The following is a 17695-nucleotide window of genomic DNA, read 5'->3' as shown; positions in this document are numbered from 1 at the left end:
TAATTTTACTTTCAAACTCAGAATGTATAGTTATAAGTAGTCTTAACTTATCTAATGAAATATAATCTTTTTGAAAAATAAAAATTTATAATTTTGTAATTCTACCAAAAAAAAAAAAAAAACAATTTTAATGATTAATTTTGTCGAATTAATAAAAAAATTATTTATATTTTTGAAAATAAGAATAAAAATATATGCAAGTGGGCTTTGTGCGATCATTGCGGGCCTCGGCCCACAAGTAATAAGAAGAAGGTCACATGATGTTGGTGCATTATCCTCGTGGCTCGTGGAGAGCACAAGTTCGTGTTCATGCCTTATCGTGTCTCCTCCACCTTCTCTTTCTCTCTTTCACAATATTTCGATTAAGTTATACTACAAGGAATTCAGAATCAATACGGATATGGATCAACGGGAAAACAATGATTTCTCACATCAGTTTGAGTCTAGTTCTGTCTCTCCTACCTCACTTGATCCTTCTCCGAGGTATCATCTTTCAATTACAATCACAATCACCTCCGTAGATTCACCAATTTCTCTAGGAGTTGCTAATTGATCTATTCTTCTTACATGCACTTGATTTTGGAAGATTGTGAACTCTATTACTATAATTAGGTCTATATTTGTGTAATTTGCTTCTGCGTTTCCTTTACAGAAAAAGGATTGATACGGAGGTAAAAAATCCAATTGTTGCTAGAAAGGTTCAGAAGGCAGACAGAGAAAAGTTGAGGAGAGATAAGCAAAACGAGCACTTTCTTGAGCTAGGAAATACTATAGGTAAGAGAATCTCAATTATTGTTTTAGGGTTTTAAATCTGATTGATAGTTATCATAATATAGAATTGCAGCCTTGCTTGTCTTCTATGACTGAAACATCAGATAATAATAAAAATAATGACACTTCTTTGATTTATAACTGTTCAAATCTCGTTCGAACTACTTGAACTCAGTTGTTGTTGTTGTTGTTTTCAGTTTCTTCTTAATTTTAGATTTTCATGCCACAGAATTGATATGCAGACCCGGATAGACCTAAGAATGACAAAGCAACAATTCTGACTGATACAATCCAATTGCTAAAGGATTTAGTGGATGAAGTTAATAGACTTAAAACCGAGCATGCTTCACTTACTGAAGAATCTCGTGAGGTATAATCAGTCCTTGACTATTGAACTTGTTTGTTTAAACATCTCCCAATAACACTCTTTTTTGTTTTAGCTTACACAGGAGAAGAACGAACTCAGAGATGAGAAGGCATCTCTGAAATCGGATGTTGATAATCTCAATAGACAGTACCAGCAAAGAGTGAGATCGATGTACCCATGGACAGCCATGGATTCTCCTGTCGTAGTTGCACCATCTTATTCATACCCGGTTCCTGTACCTCAAGCCCCTATTACAATGCACCCATCACTTCAGCCTTTTCATTTCTTTGGAAATCAGAACTATGGTGCCATTCCTAATCCTTGTTCGAATTTTATTCCCTATCCAAACAGAAACAATCCTCTGAATGAGCATTTAATGCCTAAAGCATCCACTTCCCATGTTCCGAACAAACAAGATCATAAGACAAAAACTGATGATTCCATTGATGTGGCTACGGAACTTGAACTGAAGACACCCGGATCTGCATCCCATTCGGTGAGTTCTTTAATCATGATTGAAATGCTTAGTAATCTATTATTATTACACCTTCTTAGGTTTAAGTTATGGTTTTGGAATAAAGAAGAGTAAATTCAAAAAGAGAGATCAGAAATAGCCTAAGCACTTATGCGAGAGAACTTACATAGCTAAGAAAAGTGTAAACTCTATTATTTCATTAATTGATTAATCCTTTAGCTAGGTCACCTTATTTATAATCCGACAATGCCACCTATTCTAACCAACTAACAATCCCTTAAACTTAAGGGTAATATTAAATTTCTCTTTCTCTTCCTTTCTTCTTTTTTCTTCTCCTCTTGATTAAATCTTAATATTACAAAGGGAATGTCTTTGCAAAATCAGGTCCAATTAGGTAGTTTTAGAGCTTTTTTATCTGTTGAGGACAATTTCATCATTCATCAATAAAATTACTCTTTACTATTTAGAATCCTAACTAATAATCTAACTCTACCCACCTAGAGTAGTTCAAGTGGAAATAGTTTGGGTTTAAGAGGCTGACTCAAGTTCAATTCTCGGTACCTTGATTGAAATGGGGGCAATGGAGGTGGATGTAATGCTCGCCTCATTCTGGAAATAAACCCTAATCTAAGAAAAAGGAAAAAAAGTCTAACCCTACTATTAAGTTACATCTTCCTTATATTTAGAACCTCTTTACTATTTAGAAACCTAACTCCACCCACCCATAGTAGCTCAAATGAAAAGGGTTTGGACTTGAGACGGCCGACTCAAGTTCGATTATGTGGTTGGCTGTTCTGGTTGCCTCATTCTATATATAAACCCTAATCTTAAAAAAACTAACCCCACTAATAAGTTACATCTTCCTTCTTTCAGGATATGACGACGTCGGGTAAAAGTAAAGGAAAACAATCTCAAAGGAAGGAGAAAAATGTCTCGGATAGGCACTCTTCCTCAAGTAGATTTGAGGATAGCTCATCGAATAGTGTAGGACATCTTCCGGAAGCTACTAACAATTCAGAAGCCTCGGGTAATTAATTGTTCAACTAGAGTTTGCAATATTTTACTCTTTTAACATAACTTGTGAATGCAAATCAGTTCTTGTGTCGATATCGAAAAAGTAAAAAGGTTGTGAAAATGTTGCTAAAATGAGATTTATTTATTAAGATAAGTCTGTGGTACTTAAAAATTTATTGAATGACATAACATTCTTTCTTTTGCAAAATATATATAAGCAGCACTTGTCACGATTCTCTTATTTTACAAGCTTTTCCTTTGACAAAAAGATTGCATTTTGTCATGGATTTCCATTCTGGTCTGTCTTTCCCAAGGGTGTAATTTCCGGTTCCTTTTGAGGAACTGCTGTTTTCATGTTTATTGTTGAACTCATGCTTGCGTTTCTTAGAAGTCGTCGAAACTCCAACAGACTTATTTTCCCATCTTTGTCTATATCAGCTTCATCAAGAAGTGGGTCTATCGACCCTTTTAGTCCAGTGTGCTGCAATAACAATAAAAAAATGTTTATAAATATCGAATAAAGCACAAAGATCGCATGAACAACGTACCACTCTAAGTTCTTCGGACGTAATGTATCCGTCTCCATCCATGTCGAATTTATTGAACGCAGCCTGCGACCTCTTCTCCCATTTCTCCAAGCTGTGTTCTTCCATTTGGTGAACATGAAGAGTGGCAGCAACAAACTCCTTAAAATCAACTAGTCCATCTGTGTTGCTATCGATCTTTTGAATCCATCAAACAAAAAACTAATGATATTTACCTCCATAAAGAAAAGCGAATTTAGCGAGCTTTTTCGTTTTAGGCTTACCGCTTGTAGAATCTCGTGAACTTTCGATTCTTTTAGCCTCCAAGGAAGATCTTTTGCAAGTGCCTGGCGCATTTCTTCGAGGCTTATAGATCCATTCTTATCAACATCAATTGCATCAAATTGATCTTTAAGATCAGCCATCTCCTCTTCATCAAGTGTAGTAGCTAAAGACTTCAAAACAAAGTACATTTTAGCATGATGAGATTACACCAAAGAAAGCAAGGCAAACTACCTAGTAATGACCTAAAAAGATGACTTTCAATTACCCGAAGAGCAAATTGCTTTAAACGGCTGTACTTCACAAATTGGCGCATATTTGATAGAACCAAGATATCGAGAGGAATCTCAGAAGCGTTCCCGCCTTCTCTAACCCATGGATGTGCTAATAGAAGATTTAAACCAAAACATTGTAAATTAGGTCTATCAATAAATCGGTTTTAAAGGTAATAATGGTTGTTATCAAATATCGGTTGGTATTGGATCATATCCTTAAACATCCCATCAAAGTTTCTCTTATTGTTTCATTTATTTTTATTCTGTGGTAAATTTCTTATATTTTCTATAGATGATTTGTTATTGTTTAAACGTCAATTTAAGTGAAATGAACTTACACAAGGCTTGAGCCGCGGTTAGTCTTGCCCGAGGATCTTTCACGAGCAGCTTTTGAACGAAATCTTTTGCATCGTTGCTTATTGACGGCCATGGTTTACGTCGAAAGTCTGGCTTGTTTCTCAAGACCTAAAATCTTACCCGAAAACTAACTAAACATTCGGTTTGAATTGATTTGAACTTGGACTAAGTAAAACCGATATCAATATTTTTACCTCCTTAAATATACCATCTTCTGTTTTATCCCAAAAAGGTCTCTTCCCACTCAACAATATATATGTGATGACTCCGATACTCCAAACATCGGATTCAGGCCCCGATTTTCGTTTTAGAACCTCCGGAGCAACGTAATAAGCACTACCCACAATGTCGCGAAATTTCTTTCCTGTTACAAATTTGAAAACTTTTAATTGGTGAATGAATAGTTAGACTTTGTAAATTGATGGAATTAATTTTCTTTTGAATAACTTGCTTACACAATATTAAATTTGGCAATAGACTAAATTGAATATTCACTTTACCTGGTCTAATGACGTCGGAAAGACCGAAATCTGTTGCCTTTAGAGGTGAATCCACTTTTGAAGATACGAAGAGAAAATTCTACAGGGGCACAATTATGAACCGTAGTCTAGGTTAAAGTTTGTATTAATAAAATTTTGCATTTTTCACAGTTTTTCATGAAAGTGGCTTGAAATGGGAAATGAAGGTTGAAATAGGTCAAAGAGAAAGAGGCATTAATGTCATGCCTCATAATCTCTATAAGATGAGGACTATGATCATTAGAAATAAATATAAACTTGATTGCAATAACTATAAAACTAATTCTCAGTTTTAGACATTAATTAGCTTACTTTTCTGTCTCACTATTTTAGAAAAAATAGCACAAAGATCTATTATATGATGTTCTTAGTGGAAATTGAATCCGAACCGAGACCGTTTCTTAGAAATACTCTTTACAATTGAATTAGGATGATCTTTCTTTGTAACTTCCCTTCAAACATGTGGACTTTATGTTTAAGAGAAGAATTTGATGATAGTTTGGAATGCGGAAAGATTCTTGTTAAATTTGAACACATGTGAACAACTAAACAGATGACTTGTGGTCTTAAAGTGGTAAGTGTTAATCCGTATGTTTGCATAAGTATCTATTAGAGTTTTGAACTAGCAACATTCGATTCTCACTAAAAACGAAATAGAAGTAGCTATGGTTAGAACCTTACACTAGGATCCGCCTTAATCAAATATCAATCAATATGCTACAATATTTGAAGGTTATATATAGAACATCTTATTGGTATTACTCCTATTTCTCTGCTTCTCAATATTGGTTAGTATTCATACCTCTGGTTTCATGTCTCTATGAACCAAACCAAGCAAGTGGCATTGGGCAGCAACCTTAACCATCTGTCGAACAACAACCGCCGCATCTTTTTCCGAATATCGACTATCTTTCCTAATTTCCAAAACAAAAAAACATAAATGGACAAGTTACAAATTTCTATATCTTTCTCATTACAAAATTTATCCCAAAAAAAGAGTCTAACTCTTACTTGGCTAAAATCCTGTCCAACAATTCACCACCCTCACATAGCCTAAAATAGAGAAAAATCAATAAACCCAACAAAATTTAGGTCATAAATTGAACAAATCAAAGAATACAATATATATTTTACCCGGGTTTATACTAATTTGTTATACCACTTTAAATGTTAAAAATTTCAAATAAAAAATGACTTACTCCATGGCAATATAAACATAATTATCATCTTCAAATGCGTTATAGAATTGAACCACATTTTCATGTCCAGTCAATGCTTTCAATATTCTCACTTCTCTCTTAACATCTTCAACCGCAACAGGAAGAATCATCTGCAATTAAACCCATCAAACAGGTCACACAAAATGCTTGTTTCAAGATCTGATGGAAAAGATTGAATCTTTACCTTTCTCTTATCAATTCTCTTCACTGCAACACGATCTCCATTGGATTTATCTTGAGCAACATAAGTATACCCAAATTGTCCATGTCCCAACAATTTACCAAGAACATACTTGTCATCAAAGTCCTTAAAATAACCGAAATCCGTTGTTTTCCCACAAGGGATTATGTTAAGTGTTGGTTTCCTTGACTTGCCCTGATCTGATTTCTTCTTCTTATTCTCCGGCGCCGGCTTCACTTCTTCTTTCCTGTGGTTGTTGCTGTTTGAACCAGTGATCTTGGTGGCTGAAAAACAAGCACCCATGATCTTGATTTTGTCAAAAGACTGTAACTTTATTTCTCTCTCTATTTCTTAATTTCAAGGCCAAAATCAATCATTAAGATTCAAGAGAAGTAGATGAACTTGCATTATATATAGTTGTGAGAGAAATTGTAATAATGTAATCCATTGAAGAGGAAAGAGTGAAGCAGATAGGAAGGATGATGAAGGAAGCAGGGAAGAAAGAGTTGGGTCCGAGTTATGATGGTCAAAGAGGAAGAAGGGTGTCTGTAGGAAGACAGATAAAATTTCTATTTAAAAAACAATATAAATCCTCTCAAATTTTAAAAATATATTAAAAATCTTAGTATCTAAAATTCAGATCTAAAATCAAATTCTTATTTTTTTTATAGAAAAACTAGTGACTCCAAGTGAAACCAAACAGAACAAGGAGGGATAAACATTGGAAAACAAATTTCAAATAATTTTGTTATACTGATTTTGGGCAATCTATTATCAAATCATAAAGAAGTTTGGTTGTGGTTGTATTATTATTAATGGGTCCATTTGATATATATAGATATATATGAAATCATTATGAAGTGAGCAGTGAGTTGTAATTTCATTATTAAAATACTAAGTCTTATACTTATTATAAAAAAAATTAACCAATATTTAAAGTATACCAGCCTTTAAACTTTGATGAAAAGTATAATTGGTCAATAGTCAACTGAACTCACCCATACTAATTAATTTGATGAATTCTAATCTGATGAATTATTATTATTAGGTTAGCAGACTTTAAAAAATTAATAGAAATACATACATTTATCTCATCCATCACAATAAGTTGCACGTTTACCTCATGTTCTAAGAATTTTTAAAAAATCATTTTTAGTATATATGTTTTATTTTATTTGTGGTAAGAAACACAAAAATATATTTATAAAGTTTTTATCCCCTAATTTATAATTTTAAATAATTTTGATCTAACGAATTAATTTAAAAATTATTCTTATACAGTCTCGCACGAGAATAAAATAAATAATTAGTTCGAAAACTATGTGAAGTCAACGGATTTTTTTAAAAAATATTTTTATACGAGCTCATTGTACTGGATTAAAATAAATAGTTATTTTTGAAAAATGTCGTATCAATATAATTCTAAAATAATTAATTTCCATACTATTTTCCAATAAAACTCAAAAAATATAAATCAATTACTGGACTAAATAAATAAGGTGCATACTCAAAGGTTTAGAGTAGATAAGTAAAGTAATAGATTGGACTAAATGAAATTATTTTCTAATTAATTTTGCTAAGGTTAGTCTTGCGAGTTGACAAAAAAAAAATAATCAATTATTGGTTTAGTATCTAGGTTCATGTGAGAAAGTACTCGGCGTGGCGCTATGTCTTATGTGTCCGTTAAATTGCAGTATCTACTCTAAACCTTTGAGTATGCACCTTATTTATTTTTTCAAATCTAGAGTATGTACCTAAAGTTTATCTAGGTTTTGTATCAATTTGTTCCTAAAACATGCATCTAAATTATCTCATTATCCTAAGATATTAAAATGAAGAAGAAAAAAAAAAGTAAGTACATATGAGCGATGAGTACCTGAAAAATAATAATTAAAATTTTGTTTTAAATAAAATAAAATCCAATCCAATCGAGTCCTTATCAATATTTTTTTTTCTGAAAATATATTTTTTAGGTATTTTCTAATTTTTTTAGATTTAAAAAAACAAATAAAACATTCAAATGCAGAGAATTAAAAAATATATATATATAAAAAAACAAAGTTAACAGGCCTTAGAGCCATCGGGCCAAATTGGCTAACCCACTGGTAGTGGATCTGGACACGAACAAATGGGGGGAAGATTGGTCAACGGGCGGAAGACATGAGTAAGTTATATGTGTTGACCGTGCACCTGGTTGACCCTTTGTGTGGGTCTTGGGCCTGGCTTCTGCGCGGGCTGAGCCTAGGGACTAGGCTCTTGTATGGGTTCGGTCCCTGGCTGGTGTCTTGTATTGCTGGCAGCCGACTATGGTGGTTTGGTGGATATATGCGATGGTCGTGGACCTCTTTTTCAATAATAATCTCTTTGTCGTGTTTTAAATACAGTCAAAAACAATTTTTTTTCTAATTTCTCGATATGTAAATGTGTGGTGACTCTAAAAAACAAACATAATCTATTAATTTCATTAAATCTTATTTTTGTTTACTCATCTCATTTAGGACATCTCATTTAGGAAAGTCAACTTCTTATAAATTTGTTTTCTCCTCCAGTTTTACGAGATTCAAAAAGATGATAGGTAAAGAGGTTTAGTGAAATCAACGATCAAAACGTACTCCAATTGTGTTTCTCATTTTGGTTTTTCATCTTACTTGAAATTCGAAAGGAATATAAGTTATGAGACAATAACAATCGAGTCAAAAACATTTCCAAATGGTCGATTTTTTAAATGTTACATTATTAAACTAAAAAAAAGTCACTTAAATTATCTTAATTGTCGGTTGGTACTTATTAGGAATGATCAACCACCCCATAGTGGTCAGTGGAAAAAGTTAGTTTAAGATACCAAAATGTCACGAGTTAGATTCTCACTAGAAATGTTGTGAATAGAAGAGGAGAGTTATGGTTATGACTTGTGAGGTGTCATTATTTTAAAAAATATATATTATGATGATCAACTAAAACTAGTCGTGTAATCTGTAAAAATTAAATGTAAATTAATTAATTAAACCATCTCTAATCTAACTAATTATTTAAACTTATTTGATTAGAGATAATAAGTATAAATAACAAAATAAACATATTTCAAAACTTCCATTGTTGAAAATGTATTGTCTTACCTTATCAAATTGACATACAAATTATTTTTTTTAGTAATTATTCTTAACAAATATTAATGATAATAATTTTATTATTACTAACTAAATCATATTATATTTCTATATAAATTATAAAATATTGATAATTAGTTGATGATATTAAATTTATTTATTCATGTACAAATATACCCGAGTGACGGTACAATATATTCGTGGTCATGATAAAAGCTTTAAATTATTTTATGTATGAACTTAATAAATGTTTACTAGTAAATTAGATTCGTGATCTTGATAGAAGTTTTAGATATTTTATGTACGACGTGATGAATGTTAATAAAATTGTTGTCAATTATTTTTCTTAGATCCGATTTGACCTATAAACGAATATCCAGCATACATTTCATATTTGTTGAATAATAATTATGAGATTTGATTTCTCAATATCATGCTAAGAATAGTTAGAATTTAAAAAAAAAATGTTATTCTTTGATGAGACAATAGTTCGTAAATATAAATATAAATATAAATATAAATATAAATATATATATATATATATATATATATATATATATATATATATATATATATATATATATCCGAATTAATCTACTAATCGAATCTATATTCAAATCAATGAGATTTGTTATAGGTAGATCAGTTCTAATATTAAATTTAATATAACCGAATTATATTAATTTTGAATATAACCTTTTTTTTTTTTGAAAACTCAAAGATGCCATTAAGTTAAACTCGATCTTAATTATCTTATCTTTATTTTAGAGTACCAACTACCAAGTATGGAATCAATCATTGGGAGATATGACTTTTTTAATTTGTTTTAGTTATCGGTGATTTTAAAATTAACAAAAATAAAAACATATTTGACTTAATTGGTTAAATAATATAAAAAATTGTGTAAGTGTAGTTAAAGTGATCCTATACGGGTTATATATATACTATCTTCTTAGAACAACCTCGGGTTGTTAGTACGGGTTAGTTGTCAAAAAAATTATGATTCCTTCGATAAAATTAAAAACTGATATTATAAGTAAATAATCAGTAGTAGCTATCTATGTTGAGAAATAAGTAACAATATTATATGGTTAAAACATTGTACAAATTTGTGTAAATTAATTATTATATTTTCGCATGCGAAGAGTTCTAGACTAATTTGTTAGGGATGAATTGATCAATCCGCATTAGAGGAATAACCATTCAAATTTGGAAATAAATTATTAATTAATTTGACCATTATTATTGCATTATTATCATAGGGGTCAATAGCTTTGTCTTGGAATTATTCAATATCTATGTGCAATATCTATTATATTTTTCTAATTAATATTACCCAAAAAAAACCACATGGCATATTTTTGTTGACATGTTGCATTTTTATAACCTAATATCATCACATAATTCAGAGGTATTATAATTGACTCTTTATTTAATATTGAAGTTTGTATTAAAAAATACATATGCTGCAATCCAAACATGGTAAATCTTATTAGAACGAAGATATCAATATTCATATTAAGGGTAGATTGTTGTAATTATTTTTAATATTTTTCAATATTTGGGTATATATTATTTAGTAATTAGGTATTAGTTGTTATCATATAAAAATTAAGCTCAATTAAAATGATGTATTAAAATATAAAGATTATGGGCTTATTTAGACATCTCTAATAAATATGGAGATATATTTGTATAGAAGAAAAAAAAATATCATTTACTATTTGGTTGATGGACCGAATAATAAATGAATATTAGGGCTAGGTCCCAACCTATATAGATAGTCTACATATTATGTTTCTCTCATTAGACAAAAAGTTTATGTTCATCTCTCAATAAGGCTATGAGGATTGGAAGACTTAAACCCCACCCACATCAGACATTTCAATCCAGATCCAGAACAAGAAGATTCAAAATCAAGAAAAAAAATTCAAAAAATAACGAACAACGACTTAATAAATTGTTCTTCATTTTAGATTCACTTATATTTATGAAACAATTGTTCTTCATCACGTATTTTTTCTCCCCCATGTCCTTCTCTCTTTTTTTTAATTAAATATATATATATATATATATATATATATATATATATATATATATATATATATTCTCACCGATAATAAAATATATATTATATTAATAATTAATATAATATATATATATATATTATATTTCATCATTAATTTTATATAAATACATTTTATTTTTTATTATATATTTTTTCTCTCATTATATATATATATATATAATATTTTCTTTATTAGTATAAATAATTTTTTAATTAATATAAATTTAACTAATTGGTAATAAATATAAAATACAAAATAATAAAATTATTTCAACAATCTCAAATGATCTAATGGTTAAAGTGTTCACATTTCATGCTTAAGACTAGAGTTCGATCTCTAATACATGCAAATTTAGATTTTCAAGAATGCATTATTGACTATAATATATGGTAACACAACTTTTAAACAAAGAATACGAGGCATCTGAAAGTGTGAGGTCAAAATTAGTGGTTGGTTTGACGAGCATTTGAAAGTGTGAGGTCACGAGAAGGATATCGGGTGGTGGGTGGTTTTTCGAGTGTGAGGTCGGAATTAGTTTTTGGTTTGACGAGTATTTGAAAGTGTGAGGTCTTGAGATGGAGGTAGAGTGGTGGGTGATTTGTCAAGTATGATGTTGAAATTAGTGGTTAATTTGACAATCATTTAAAAGTGTGAGGTCACGAGATGGAGGTCAGGTGGGTGGTTTGTCGAGTATGAGGTTGAAATTAAGATTGGTGGTTGAGTTTGACGAGAGATAAGAGATGTGTCATCAATTGAGGTCGACTAAGATTGGTGGGTGGTTTTAATGAGATAAAAAATACATATAAAAAAGTGTGAGTCAAAAGATGATGATCAATTGAGGGATTAAGTGAGGTGTCGAGAGAATAAAATATATGTTAACATTAAGTTTAAAATTAAACTTAATTTTTAAAAACTAAAATTAATTTTAATTTTATCTAAAATAATTATAGATAAATAATATTTTAAATATATATATATTCATATCCGCGCAAATGTATTGGATTCATGCTGCTAGCATATTTAATAAAGCTTAAATTTAAAAAGCTCTAAATTAGTGGGTCTTAGTACCATAGTGCACAACCTACTTTATGAGACAAAACTTATCGAGTTAAAAAATCTATTAACTCGCCAATCATACAAACGAGTTATGAAATAATATGAAAAGTAACCAACTAAAAAATTAATTTAATGAAGATGAAAAGTCATTTTTAGATTATTAATCTTTATATTTATTAAAAAATAATAATGGTATACATTCTCTATATTTATTATTTATATAATTAGTTTTCTTTTATTCATTATATCTTTAATCTATTTTTCTATTATTTTAACTTTTTTTTATTAATATAATTATATAATTAATTTAAAAAATATTTTTAATTTAATTTATAATTCAAATTTTCAAATAATTTATCGTTGGAAGCTACAATTGTCTTCTCTTTCGCCCATAAATAAACCAATTTCTAAGTCAACAACTTAGATATCAAATATAAAACAAACATAATTTTTTTTAGTTAAACTAACTAAATTATTAAAATCTTTAAATTAACTAGATTTAATAATTAAAAACATTTTGCTAATAAATCATGAAATGAAAGTGTATTTTATGAGTGATATTTGGTACAATTTATTTATTTATAATAGGAAATTATTTTTTTAGAGTAGTTTTAAAATAATTAAGAAATCAATATATTTTAGAATTTAATAGATAACACAATATTAATTTTTAACCACAAAACATAACATAAAATGTAAGTATAAGTGTTTACAAGATAATGCTAGTTTCCTAAATTAATAAAATATAAAATAAAATAATATCAAATTATTTTAGTTAAAAATTTTAATAATTTTAATATTTTAATAAAATAACACAAGAAACAAGCTTATTATTAATATGGATGTCTAAACTTTAATTTTTCCATTTTATAAATATCAATTTCTTTAAACACCTTTTCTAAATTTTAAATATCTACATTTCATAAATTTTAATAATTATTTAAGAAATATTTATTTAGAAGGTAAAAATCTGCATAAAACTTACCTTTAAAAAATATTGATATAATTTATTATTTTATTAATTTTAAATGATTATTTTAGAATTTTTTTAAATAAATATCTAAATAGTTTTTCTTTCTTTTAAAAGAGATTTATATAATATTTTTTTATTTACATAAATTTCTTTCTATAATATTAATTACTCTAAACAACTATTTGTTTGCTAGCCAATATTTCATTTTACAAATTATTTTTTAAATTCATAGTCTTTTAAATGAATATAAATACTCTCTAGTTTTTTTAATAAATTAACTTTAAGTTGTCATATCAAACACCATGAACATTCATCAATCTTGTGTTGGTGTTAGCTCTTCTCATTTTTCGTAAGTTTATAATTTTATCTTTATTTATGATTAATCTAAATTTAATAATATCATTAATAATAAAAACATGCATGGTTATTTATTTTTACAAAGAATGATAAAGTAGTGACAAGGGTTTGTTTTAACAAGAGCGCTATTTTCAAAGGCGCATGTTTTAAGAATAGCAGTTGTAAAAATCATTGTTTACCCGAGTGTGTTAACAATATATATAGGTATTATGATAATTTTGTATGCATATGTAATAAACCAAATGTGCCAACTATGGATAAGAAAATAAAGATTTAATGCTTATTTAATTGTGATATTTAATTATTAATTTCATTTTATTAGTCTATCAATTTTAACAATAATTTATTATATATATATATATATAATTATAATAATAATAATACTTAAGTTTAAAAAGTTCTAGATTATCAGGTCATCACACTATACAGTACGACCCATTTTATGAGACAAAACGAATCGGATTACATGATTTATTAACTCGCGAATACAAACGGGTTATAAAATAATATGAAAAGTCACAACCTAAAATTAAATTAAAGAAGATGAAAATTTATTCTTAAATTATTAATCTTAGTATTTATTAAATTGATTTTAAAATATTTTTTTTAAATTTTGGTTAAAATATATTTTTATTTTTTCTACACATTTACTATATACACTGTTATTTTAACTCTTTTTAATTTAACATAATTATATATTAGATTATAAAAATAATTATACCTTAGTTTTTAATAAAAATTTCTAAATAATTTATTAAAAAAATAATGTTATATATTCTTTATATATTTATTAATTATATAAATAATTTTCTTTTATTCAATATATCTTTGATCTATTGTTTCATTATTTTATCTTTTTTGAATAAGTTTATATAATTATATATTAGATTTTAAAAATATTTTTAATTTTATATATATATATGAGGAGTGATAGAGGGAGGGAATTTGGTGAGGGAATTTGGTGAGGGAATGACGTGTCAACACCTTCCTTCATTGGTTGAAAAATGTAAAAGTGGGAGGAAAGAGAGAAAAAAGAGAAATTATTTGATTTTTTCAACGAATAAGATTATGCCACGTCATTCCCTCACCAAATTCCCTCACCAAATTCCCTCACCTAATCATTTCTCTCTCTATATATATATATATATTCTCACTAATCATAAAATATATATTTTTTATTAATAATTTATATAATATATATATATATATATATTAAATGTAGTTACGTTTTTATTTATATATATATATATATATATATATTATTTTTCATCATTAATTTTATATAAATACATTTTATCTTTTATTATACATTTTTTTTCTCATCATATATCATATATCATATATATATATATATATATATATATATATATATATATATATATATATATATATATATATATATATATATATATATATATATATATATATATTCTTTATTAGCATAAATAAATTTTTTTAGTTAATATAAAAATTAAATAATTGGTAATAAATATAAATTATAAAATATATATATATATACAAAATAATAAAATTATTTCAACAATCTCAAATAGTCTAACGGTTAAAGTGTTCACATTTCATGATTAAGACTAGGGTTCGAATCCCAATACATGCAAATTTAGATTTTCAAGTATGCATTATTAACTATAATATATAGTGACGCAACTTTTAAACAAAGAATACGAAACATCTAAAAGTGTGAGGTCAGAATTAGTGATTTGAAAGTGTGAGGTCACGAGATGGAGGTCGGGTGGTGGGTGGTTTGTCGATTGTGAGGTCGGAATTAGTGGTTGGTTTTGTGAGCATTTTAAAGTGTGAGGTCACAAGAAGGAGGTCGAGTGGTGGGTGGTTTGTCGAGTGTGAGGTCAGAATTAGTTGTTGGTTTGGCGAGCATTTGAAAGTGTGAGGTCACAAAATGGAGATCGGGTGGTGGGTGCTTTGTCGAGTGTGAGGTTGAAATTAGTGGTTGGTTTGGCGAGCATTTGAAAGTGTGAGGTCACGAGATGGAGGTCGAGTGATTAGTGGTTTAGTGAGTGTGAGGTCGGAATTAGTTGTTAGTTTGACGAACATTTAAAAGTGTGAGGTCGTGAGATGGAGGTCGGGTGGTGGGTGATTTATCGAGTGTGAGGTTGGAATTAGTGGTTAGTCTGGCGAGCATTTGAAAGTGTGATGTTACGAGATGAAGGTCGAGTGGTGGGTGGTTTGTCAAGTGTGATGTTAAAATTAGTGGTTGGTTTGGCAAATATTTAAAAATATGAGGTCAAGAGATGGAGGTCAGATGGGTGATGGGTGGTTTGTCGAGTGTGAGGTTGGAATTAAGATTGGTGGTTGAGTTTGATGAGAGATAAGAGATGTGTCATCAATTGAGGTCGACTAAGATTTGTGGGTGGTTCCCATGGGAATAAAAAAAGACATATAAAAAAGTGTGAGTCACAAGATGAATTGAGGGGTCAAGTGGGGTGTCGAGAGAATAAAATATATGTTAACATTAAGTTTAAAATTAAACTTAATTTTTACAAACTAAAACCAATTTTAAATTAATTAAATTTGAATAATATTAATTTTATCTAAAATATTTATAGATAAATAATATTTTAAATATATGTTCTTATCCGTACAAATGAATTGGATTCATGCTAATATATATAATAACTCTTAAATTTAAAAAGCTCTAAATTAGTGGGTCTTTGTACCACGATGCATGACCCACTTTATGAGACTAAACGTATCGAGTTAAAGAATCTATTAACTCCTAAATCATGCAAACGGGTTATGAAATAATATAAAGAGTCACCAACTAAAAAATAAAATTAATGAAGATGAAAAATTATTTTTAGATTATTAATCTTCATATTTATTGAAAAAAATAATGGTATACATTCTCTATATATTTATTATTTATATAATTAATTTTTTTTATTCATTATATCTTTAATCTATTTTTCTATTATTTTAATTTTTTATTAATTTAATATAATTATATAATTCATTTTAAAAATATTTTCAATTTAGTTTTTAATTCAAATTTCCAAATAATTTATTAAAAAGTTACAATTGTCTTCTCTTTTGCCCATAAATAAACCAATTTCTAAGTCAACAAATCTTTGATATCAAATATAAGATAAACATAATTTTTTTTTAATTAGGCTAACTAAGTTATTAAAATCTTTAAATTAACTAGATTTAATAATTAAAAACATATTGCTAATAAATTATGAAATGAAAGTGCATTTTATGAGAGATATTTGGTACAATTTATTTATTTTTAATAGGAAATTATTTTTTTAAGGTAGTTTTAAACTAATTAAGAAATCAATCTATTTTAGAATTTATATATATATATATATATAATTAATGATGTTTAACTTCAAATTAAAGTGTCTGGATTGTCGGGTCGAGACATGTGGTTAATTTGGATATATATGTGAAAGTAAATATATATTTGGCTCGGATTATAGGTTGACCCGCCCATAAACTTAAAACGGATAAAAATAAAATTAAATATGCTATAGATATATTTCAAACTTTCAACCTAATAAAACAAGTACAATCCTTTAACCAACTAGGCTAATAAAACTTTATATTTTAAATTTAACATCAAATTTGATGAACGTGGAACATTTTAACAATAAATTCAACTTTTTAACTAATTATATATATAATAACACTATAATATATATATATATATAAATTATAAATGATAAATAATAATAACTATTTTCTCTTTCATTAATCATATAAAATATATTTTTTTTATCAATAATTTATATATATATATATATATATAATATATATATATATTTAAATGCAGTTACCTTTTATATAATATAGATATATATATATATATATTATTTTTCATCATTAATATTATATAAATACATTTTATCTTTTATCATACATTTTTTCAATCATTATATATATATATATAATATTTTTTTATGAATATAAATATTTTTATGTTAATATAAAAATTAACTAATTGGTAATAAATATTAAATACAAAATATATATACATATACAAAATAATAAAATTATTTTAACAATCTTAAGAGGTCTAGCGATTAAAGTGTTCACATTTCATGCTTAAAACTAGGGTTCAAATCCCAACACAACTTTTAAACAAAAGATACGAGGCATTTGAAAGTGTGA

The 17695-nt window shown here is 27.7% G+C and overlaps 2 protein-coding genes across 2 annotated transcripts; one reads left to right on the top strand and one right to left on the bottom strand.

The window, feature by feature from the left end:
- The first annotated feature begins 246 nt into the window (after positions 1-246).
- On the top strand, positions 247-2826 carry LOC124918851 (transcription factor bHLH121-like). Its single transcript, XM_047458914.1, has 5 exons — positions 247-483; positions 653-774; positions 1014-1141; positions 1212-1634; positions 2487-2826. The coding sequence occupies exons 1-5, from the start codon at positions 401-403 to the stop codon at positions 2646-2648; spliced, it is 918 nt and encodes a 305-aa protein (XP_047314870.1). The 5' UTR covers positions 247-400; the 3' UTR covers positions 2649-2826.
- Positions 2740-6525, bottom strand: LOC124918850 (calcium-dependent protein kinase 28-like). Its single transcript, XM_047458912.1, has 11 exons — positions 5988-6525; positions 5783-5913; positions 5595-5636; positions 5386-5497; positions 4566-4644; positions 4260-4429; positions 4047-4173; positions 3702-3817; positions 3436-3606; positions 3176-3349; positions 2740-3108 (listed from the first exon to the last, which is right to left on the bottom strand). The coding sequence occupies exons 1-11, from the start codon at positions 6285-6287 to the stop codon at positions 2908-2910; spliced, it is 1623 nt and encodes a 540-aa protein (XP_047314868.1). The 5' UTR covers positions 6288-6525; the 3' UTR covers positions 2740-2907.
- Between the last annotated feature and the right edge of the window lie 11170 nt (positions 6526-17695).

This window comes from Impatiens glandulifera, chromosome 1 (assembly GCF_907164915.1).
Source record: "Impatiens glandulifera chromosome 1, dImpGla2.1, whole genome shotgun sequence".
Classification (NCBI taxonomy): domain Eukaryota; kingdom Viridiplantae; phylum Streptophyta; class Magnoliopsida; order Ericales; family Balsaminaceae; genus Impatiens; species Impatiens glandulifera.
Note: the sequence above shows the minus strand (reverse complement) of the source record. Positions and strands in the feature narration are given on the sequence as shown.